The sequence below is a fragment of the Microplitis mediator genome, chromosome 2 (assembly GCF_029852145.1).
Source record: "Microplitis mediator isolate UGA2020A chromosome 2, iyMicMedi2.1, whole genome shotgun sequence".
Taxonomy (NCBI): domain Eukaryota; kingdom Metazoa; phylum Arthropoda; class Insecta; order Hymenoptera; family Braconidae; genus Microplitis; species Microplitis mediator.
Genome location: NC_079970.1, coordinates 25,037,084 through 25,046,733, shown reverse-complemented (window position 1 = coordinate 25,046,733; position 9,650 = coordinate 25,037,084). Strand labels below are relative to the sequence as shown.

The 9,650-nt window shown below is 33.0% G+C and overlaps 2 protein-coding genes across 3 annotated transcripts; one reads left to right on the top strand and one right to left on the bottom strand.

Annotated features, from left to right (window-relative positions):
* Positions 1 to 786: 786 nt before the first annotated feature.
* On the bottom strand, positions 787 to 4,552 carry LOC130663255 (uncharacterized). The gene is made up of 4 exons (XM_057462375.1): positions 4,191 to 4,552; positions 3,848 to 4,098; positions 1,089 to 2,202; positions 787 to 925 (listed from the first exon to the last, which is right to left on the bottom strand). The coding sequence occupies exons 1-3, from the start codon at positions 4,550 to 4,552 to the stop codon at positions 1,661 to 1,663; spliced, it is 1,155 nt and encodes a 384-aa protein (XP_057318358.1). The 3' UTR covers positions 787 to 925; positions 1,089 to 1,660.
* Positions 4,553 to 4,787: 235 nt separating this feature from the next.
* Positions 4,788 to 8,606, top strand: LOC130663615 (uncharacterized). Of its 2 annotated transcripts, none has more exons than XM_057462931.1 (3): positions 4,788 to 7,492; positions 7,593 to 7,785; positions 8,150 to 8,606. In XM_057462931.1, the coding sequence occupies exons 1-2, from the start codon at positions 6,035 to 6,037 to the stop codon at positions 7,656 to 7,658; spliced, it is 1,524 nt and encodes a 507-aa protein (XP_057318914.1). In that variant the 5' UTR covers positions 4,788 to 6,034; the 3' UTR covers positions 7,659 to 7,785; positions 8,150 to 8,606. The 2 variants fall into 2 exon arrangements, with proteins under 2 accessions (XP_057318914.1, XP_057318915.1); XM_057462932.1 differs by having other exon boundaries at positions 7,575 to 7,785; positions 8,150 to 8,605.
* The last annotated feature ends 1,044 nt before the right edge of the window (positions 8,607 to 9,650 follow it).

Genomic DNA, 9,650 nt, shown 5'->3' with positions numbered 1-9,650 from the left:
CAGCGCTCGCCTTGGGCTTGAGCCGCCAAACGCCGCCTTGTTACCGAAACCGCTCAATCGGTAACAGGACATATTATTTAACGTATCTATATAGTATAATATTGCACTTGAAAATTGTTGATTAATATAACTAAGCCGCGAAACAGTCAACTGTATAATTAAAAATAAATCGCTATATTTATTTATGTAATTTAGTTAGTACGTACTGTAAGACATTTAATAGTCACGTGCCTGTGTTCCGATGGAATCGTTAAATATTTAACGTAATCACCTCAATATTTTAAATACCCGATGAGTATTTGTCATGTAAATAGTAATCGATTTTATTGATGATATTAAATTTGAAAATTCGTCTCTCAATCATGAGACAAGTTCACTTTGAAAAGAAAATATTTAAAATATTTATTACGAATCCCGTGTATTTAATAAGTAGTTTAAGAATTTTATCACATAGAATAAAAAACTCAGTTTAAAGTTAATGATATGTCAGAAATTCTTACAAACTCGTTACCAATTTACGGAATTTCTTTATTTTTTTTAGTAAAGTTTAAAAATTTTAAATTTCTTGTGCAAAAAATTATTAATTAAAATAGTGAGTGAATATGAAAGATTTATTGTTAAAAAATTTAATTTTACTTAAATGGTTTGTGAAAAATATGTAAAATATTATCCGTGTTTATACATTGCTCACCAATAATTATAATCAGACAACAAATCAATTAAATTTGTCAGATTTTTTCCTGCCTGATCCTCGTTCAAACTCTCCTCTGCAATTTATTTTAAATTTAAACCGTATAGTGGGTGGCAAGGAATGAAACAAGACGATTTTAGACGAGAGGTTAACTGGAGCCGAAGGCGAGCGCTGCCACCACAAGACTGATATCGTGTTTCGTTCCGTGACACTCGATAGTTTTTTTATGATTATCTGCATTGAAAATTAATTTGCTGCAATTATTTAAGTAATATTACGAGCTTAATTGTATTAGAAGCAATATAGGGAAGAGGGGGGGGGGGAATGGGCCCCTTAAGAAAAACGGGCTTATATCTTCAGTGGTTCCCACTTGTTTTACTTCTTTCTAGTCCCTTACCATGTTTTTAGTTTTAATTTGCCGCGTTCGTTGAAAATTAAAAATCTTTAAATTTGGGACAAAATGGGCCCCCATAAAAAGTTTTAATATTTGACTTTTTTTACCCTTTTTACTTTTTCTAGTCTAAAAACCAAATTTAAATTTAGAAAACTTCTAATTAGATGAGTCAAAAGTAAACCACAATCTCAAACACTTTACAAGGGTTCCGTATTTTTGAATCACTTAAATTGAACAAAAATTTTGGGGGGCCCATTATGCCCCCTCTCCTCTATATAAGTAAAAAATATTAGAATGTGACAGGGATTATTTCGGTCATTAACTTGGTTAAGTTTCTGTTATCATCAATTGATTATTCAACCGCGCGGATCATTAACGAAGCAATGACCCGTAGACAAACTAATTAATATTTATTTGAATCATGACTTTATAGCCAAAGAACAATGATCAATTTGCATTTTAAAATACTAATTATTTATAATAAAAAATTTTTATTATTATTATTTGTTAATATTTAAATGCACTTGAGTACGGACAGTTCAATAACACACTGCGTAAAATAAAAATATAGTTTTTCAACTCAACAATCTGTGCGTGGTGAATTCCGGAAGATCCGGGAACGCATTTCGGAAATCATCAACGCGACAGCAGTAACTGTACCCGCGATCACGTCTCATGTCCCAGTTTACGAAATTTATTTCAGCGCATACGTCATTACATACAATATATTTTCTTGTCAAACGATTCAAATGAGGATTATTTATTGTGATAAAAACAATCCCAGCTTTATTTTTTCTGTTATAAACAACTTTGAATAGTAATTTTGGTACTGGAATAGCCAATCTCTCATTTTCCTGATATTCCAAGTAAATTTTTTTATTTCTTCCATTAACATCTCGAAGCTCGAGAACTCCAAGTGATCCGGTCCATACTTCAAGATTACAATTTCTTTCGCTCGCGTAATTACGCACACTTATTTCAATCTGTTTCCAATTACCGTCATTAACATTTTGCCACATGGGCACTGTATTGACGTAATAAAATGTCGCACGTTGTTGGGCCCCATATATAAAATCATTTTTTGCAATTAAATGCCCTCGTGACAAAAAATAATTTCCTTAAACAAAATTTTAAATTTTAAACTTGAAATTATTTTCATAGTATATTGTGTGGCAAGGGATGAAACAAAACGATTTCAGAGCAGGGTGAAGTTGACTGACATCACCCGCAGTCTGAAATCGTGTTTTATCCTGAGTCACACACTAGATTTTTCATGATAATCTGCATCGGAACCAAGATTCAGTGTCAGCAGCCAGTAAGAAACAAGTTAATTTCAAGCCGATGATAAGGAGAACTGTTAGAGAATGAGGAATATGTTTTACAGTCACTTATTAGATAGTAAATAAGACAAAAATATTATTTTCACTCATTTTGTACACTGTAAAAAATCACCGGGGTAAGTCCAAACGGTGTAGGTGTTAAAATTATCGGTGTTAAATTTACCCCCGAAAGCGGTGTTAAAATAACGCCGCCACCGGTATAAATATTCTGTACCGGTGTTAAAATAACGCCGCCACCGGTGTAGATATTCTTTACGGGTGTTAAAATATTTTACTTTGTGAATATTTTTACTTACTCGATCACTATACTAGTTGATAAATGATATTTTTTATTAATTTTCATAAAGAACTGACATTTTTTGTCTTTTATAATCTTTAAAGTTAATACTCCAAGCGGACGCAATTTACCCCGCTTTTACACCGACATTACTCCATTTTTACACCTGTTACCCCACTTTTACACCGGTTTTACTCCGATTTTACACCAGTTACCCCGATTTAACACCGGTATTTTTAACACCGGTGTATTACTCCTCCTACACCAGTGTAATTTCATTTTTACACCGGGCGGAGTTAAAACGAGTCCATTTTTAACACCGCTCTTTTTACAGTGTAGTACACTGTAAAAAATCACCGGAGTAAGTCCAAGCGGTGTAGGTGTTAAAATTATCGGTGTTAAATTTACCCCTGAAAGCGGTGTGAAAATAACGCCGCCGCCGGTGTAAATATTCTGTACCGGTGTTAAAAAAAATTCTCCGGTGTTAAAATAACACCGCTGCCGGTGTAAATATTCTTTACCGGTGTTAAAATATTTTATTTAGTGAATATTCTTACTAACTCGATCACTATACTTGTTAATAAATGAGATTTTTTATTAATTTTCATAAAGAACTGACATTTTTTGTGTTTTATAATCTTTAAAGTTAATACTCCAAGCGGACGCATTTTACCCTGCTTTTACACCGGTATTACTCCGTTTTTACACCAGTTACCCCGCTTTTACACCGGTATTACTCCGCTTTTACACCGGGTACCCCGATTTAACACCGGTATTTTTAACACCGGTTTAATTTTATTTTAACACCGGGCGGAGTTAAAATGAGTCCATTTTTAACACCGCTCTTTTTACAGTTTAATTTTATTTGGTTAATTAAAACTGTTTCTTAAAAAATGAAATGAGTAAACTGAAGTGACAAGTAAACAAATGAGAGTAATAAGGCTGCAAATGAACATTAAATATAACTGACACTGGGCAGAAAACGCGGATGTTCCTACCCGCTGTATGAAGGTATTTTTGAATTACGAATTCGCTATCAGTTGTTTGCCGCATCGGCTTTTTTCGACGGGCTGTAGAGACACTGAAACTTCAAGTTTCGATGCTGGTATCATGAAAAAAATTTATTTACACAAAAAAAAAAGTACCGGTATTATGAATGTACCGACTAGCAAGTTTTCTGCTTTTCAAAATTTGCTCAAATGTTTCCTGTTGAAAAAATCTATTGTAAATAGTGTCCATGCTGATTCCTCGGAAAAATTCTCCTTTGATAAACGAGGGTCGGGGAATTAAGATCTCAGCAGAGTCAATAGTTGCCGGTATTTCCGTATGAGCATAAATCGTATGACTAATATTTTCATCATGACAAAAATCGATTAATGTGACAAATTCTTCGTGGCTGCACGCATTGAAAAAATACAAAAATTTTATTTTATTTTATTATACTCAATAAATTCTTATTTTTTTTTTTTTTTTTCAATACCAACTAACTCGTCTATTTTAATAGAAAATCCGATTTCCCCAATAAATCCGACGCCGCACGCATGAAAAGTCCGACGTATAACGTGCTGTGGATATTTCTCACAGTAAATTTCAAAAAACGGACCTTTCCTGTGCTCGTATGTCAACGAAAATGTTTTATCACTAACGCACTCGAACAGTGCGCTCTCGAGTAATTTTATTCTACTGTGCGAAATTAAAACTCTGCCTCCAGGACACGCCATCCGTATCAAATCTCCCGCTTTGACGACAATCACATCATTACCCGGTTCCTTGGGATAAATAAACCCGCGGCGTGGCTCTGCGTACAAAAGTAAAGGCTCTAATTCATGAAAATCGTCTATTCCAATCATACAGTTTTCTTCTCCTAAAATAATTCATAATTATTTGACCGAACAACTACTCCAAGTATGAGCTTCAATTCAATTTTTCGATACTTACTACACAGTATTCCGCTAGAAAAAATAGAAAAAAAATTTTTTAATTATTTGAGTGAGCAAAAAAAAAAAATCAAAAATAATAACTTACAAGGTTGTAAAGCACAGAAGAGTCTCAAGCATTTTATTTTAAAAAAAAATTATAACCGTCTGTTCTTGACTATCGTATTTCTCAATTACTGGACTATTACTTTTCTGCAATAAATTCAGTCATTAAAATTAAATAATTTAACGTCATAAAAAAAATAATTGTTTATTCTAAGTTAAAAAATTTAATAATGAACGCGGTGAAATTTGAAATTACTTGGACTATCCAAGGATTGAATTAATCAAGGCCGTTAGTTGATTAATCGAAACATGGCTCAAATCATTACCAGTTCGATGGAGACACTGATACTAAGATTGATGTCTTTCTGCCAACTTTGTCAATTATTCTCACTCAATATATATTAACTCGTTTTTCCAAAGCTCGCTGTCGCTCTTCCGCATTTAAAACAGCTTCAATATATTTTTCTTCATCCCATATATATTTTTTATTTCATTCAAAAGTACATTCTCAGTTAATAAAAAATCGCAGATCAAAAGTATAAATAAAAATAAATTTTTAATTTTAATAAATTAAACCCCGTATTTATTTCTACACGGAGAAAACGAGTCTCGAAAATATTTAAATACTAATTATATTTTAGTAAAAAATACTGATACAAATCAATAAGTGCATCTCTTCTACTATTTACTACTAAATGTATATTAAAAATTCTAAAACAGTAAGTAATACTATACAATTATCTGAAAAATTTTTATATTATTACTTTAATTACTTATTCATTCGTATTCTTTGTTAATCGAATAGCAAATTTTATAAAGAAAATATTAAATTATTACTAAGCGTTTAGTAATACATTTTATTCTACGGTATTCAACAATTTTTACTCTGGAAGAATATACACTGTAAAAAGAGCGGTGTTAAGGGGTTAGGGGTAGTCAGAATTTTCAAAAAATCGATTTTTTTTTTTTTGCATTTTCTTAAAGTATAATATTTTAAAAATATTGTGTGAAAATTTGAAGTGAATCCGACAAATTCTTTTCGAGTTATTTAACAATGACCAAAGGACGCTCGGGTGCTACGTGGCATTCGAGAGCAGGTAGCTAGAAACAGCTGCAAGCAACCGACTTTTCGGGTTTCATTGTCATGAATATCTCCCCATTTTAATGTATTTATAATTATATATATATATATATATATATATATATATATCCTTCTACATATATTCACAATTTGTAGGTAGTACAAGAACTGAAAAATAATTTTTGGTTGCCAGTATACCTGTAGTCGTTGCACTGATCAGTCGATAGTTTTGTGATAAATTATTTCTCAAGTGAATTAAATTATTAACCATGGGACGTGATTCTAGAAAGGTTTCAAGAGAACTTCGGAGTTCTGAAAAAATTAATAAGTCGCGTTCAGTCAAAAGAAAGAATGTTTTTAATCCGAAAACAGCCGAACGTGATGAAAGTATTCAGAGTACATCTTCTAAAAAATTAAAACAAAACACTGAAGATGATGTACCTGAAGACAGCAGTACTGAATTTCGAATAATAAATTTTATTCAGGTATTCACTGCAATTTCTGCTCTTATAAAATGTAAAAAATGTGATGGAAATGTAGTGTTTCAAACAGCAAGTACACGTGGGCTGGGATTCAAAATTGTAGTTGCATGTAATAACTGTGGAAATGAATATATTCCTTCCTGTTCTTTCGTTGGGCATTCTTATGAAATAAACAGACGTTTCATTTTTGTAATGAGAATACTAGGAATAGGATACGAAGGATTGTGCAAGTTTTGCGGCCTGATGGACATGCCGTCTTTTTTAGATAAATCTACGCATACAATTTTACTGAAACAGATTTTGAATTGTAGTAAAGCCGTCGCAGAAACCTTCATGACGAAAGCTGTGAATGAAGAAAAGCAAGCAATGCCAACAACTGAAAATGAAGATATAAATCATCTAACTGTATCGGGAGATGGAACCTGGCAAAAACGGGGATATACATCGTCATTTGGAGTTTCTTCTATAATTGGCTATTTTACTGGAAAGATTCTTGACATAAACATTAAAAGTGCATATTGTAAGCTATGTGAGTATTGGAAAAAAAAAACAAATACTGTTGAGTTCGAGGAATGGTATCAATCGCATGAAGATGTGTGTTCTGCTAATCATCAAGGGTCTTCTGGGAAAATGGAGGTGGATGCGATGGTCGAAATGTTTTCGTATTCTGAAACTAAATATGGAGTTAAGTATGCCAACTATATTGGTGATGGTGACTCCAAGACCTATTCAGGAATTATAAAATCAGATCCTTACGAAAATACAACTGTAAATAAAAAGGAATGTATAGGGCATGTCCAAAAGCGGATGGGGAGTCGATTACGTACGCTGAAGAGTAAACAAAAAGGTCTTGGTGGTCGAGGTAAGCTCACAGGAAAATTAATAGACAAACTAACTGTGTACTATGGTTTAGCAATACGCCGGCATTGTGATTCTATTGAAAATATGAAATCTGCTATAATGGCAACCTTTTATCACTACGGCTCGAGTGATGAAAAACCGAATCATGATATGTGTCCAAAAGGCGAAGAATCTTGGTGCTCTTACCAGCGCGCTGAAGCAAGAGGAGAGCTTGATACCTTTTCTCACGATTATTCTCCTTTACCTTCTGATGTTTTAAAAGCTATCAAGCCTATATACGAAGATCTTAGTAATGAAAATTTACTTTCAAGATGTGTAGGTGGATTCAATCAGAATAATAATGAAAGCTTTAACCAACTAGTATGGAAAATATGCCCAAAAACGGTAAATACTAGTTTTACTATCGTACAAATAGCTGCATACGTTGCTATGTGTATATTTAATGAGGGTATAAATTCATTATTAGTCTTGATGAATACACTAGGACTTAATTGTGGGCCTAATTCTCATCGGTATGCAGAAAGAATGGATGCTGCACGTATCAAAGTAGCAGATAAGCGCGCTAATGATAACACCCGAGAAGGTCGATTGCAACGTAGGCACCAGCAAATCGATATTTTGGAAGCTGCTATGTCGGCTGAAGAGCTATTATATGGTCCAGGAATAGATGACTCAGTGTAAGTTATTAAATAATTCTTATAATTCGACATAAATCCATAGCAAAACTTTAAATGCGTTTTTCTCAAAACTATGTTTTCTGAACTGGTGATCACTGTAACTTAAAAACTGCTCGGTAGATTTCAATAAAATTTATTGTACTTTTGAAATACATTAAAAACTCGTGCCTGATCGAAGGATTTTTTTTTTTTTTCAAAATTTCGATTTTTTTTTAACAATAAACTGTCGGTTTTTTTCTCGAAAATTTGAAAAAAATTTCCTGAGGCCGCCATTTTGTTAATTTCGAAAAAAAAAAAAAAAGCTTCGATCAGGCACAAGATTATCTATTAATAAAACTAATTTTTCTTGTCCGATTGATTTTAGATGAATCTCCAAGGACTTATGATGATCACCGCAAAGGACTTCGGGAGGAACGGGCTCTACAAAAACAGCGATAACTTTTTGAATTATTAATTTTTTTTTTTGAAATTTTCGTGAAGTCAAATCGAAACGTGTTCTAATAAAGCTATGTTTTTATTTTTGTCAAATAAAGTAATTAACTACAAAAAAAAAATTATTGAAAATCATCATTTTTTCATACCCCTGAGTACCCCTAACCCCTTAAAAATGGACTCATTTTAACTCCGCCCGGTGTTAAAATAAAATTACACCGGTGTAGGAGGAGTAATTCACCGGTGTTAAAAATACCGGTGTTAAATCAGGGTAACCGGTGTAAAAGCGGAGTAAAATCGGTGTAAAAGCGGGGTAACCGGTGTAAAAACGGAGTAATATCGGTGTAAAAGCGGGGTAACCGGTGTAAAAGCAGAGTAAACTGCGTCCGCTTGAAGTATTACACTGTGAAAAGAGCGGTGTTAAAAATGGACTCATTTTAACTCCGCCCGGTGTTAAAATAAAATTACACCGGTGTTAAAAATACCGGTGTTAAAGCGGGGTAACCGGTGTAAAAGCGGAGTAAAATCGGTGTAAAGGCGGGGTAACATCGGTGTAAAAGCGGGATAACCGGTGTAAAAGCAGGGTAAACTGCGTCCGCTTGGATTATTAACTTTAAAGATTATAAAACACAAGAAATGTCAGTTCTTTATGAAAATTAATAAAAAATATCATTTATTAACAAGTATAGTGATCGAGTAAGGAAAAATATTCACAAAATAAAATATTTCAACACTGGTAAAGAATGTCTACACCGGCGGCGGCGTTATTTTAACACCGGTCTAGAATATTTACACCGGTGGCGGCGTTATTTTCACACCGCTTTCGGGGGTAAATTTAACACCGATAATTTTAACACCTACACCGTTTGGACTTACTCCGGTGATTTTTTACAGTGTATAAATTAACTAAAAATATGCATTAACTCTACAGCATACAAAAATTAAAATCTGTTTAGTGATTTCTGTAAACCAAATAAGTAGCGTAGTATTAAGAGGATGTGCCATCTATTCTCTTTCTCACACACATGTGAACGAACGGATCTGTCCTTGTTGCACTTACATTAGCAAATGGAAGTTTCAAATGAGCCGTTCTCAGATATAAACTGCAATTTCCGAACGAGAAACATTTCATTCGATAAATAATAAGTTTACGCATCGAATGACATATTTTGTTTAATAATGTGGGTCTTTACCTGTGAAAATGGTTCATTTGAAAATCACCTGGTACACTCTTTCAAGTTATTATACACCAACTAAAAATTACTAAACGGTTTCCAATTTTTGAAAAGCAGGTAGACACGTTCTAATAAAAATTAAATTCTCAAGATAGTAATAATCACACAATTTCAATAGCGTTTCAAAATTACAATATGAATTTTGTAATTTAAACTCATATTTTAAGTAAAAGTTGCTATACTTTTTTCTCCGTGTAG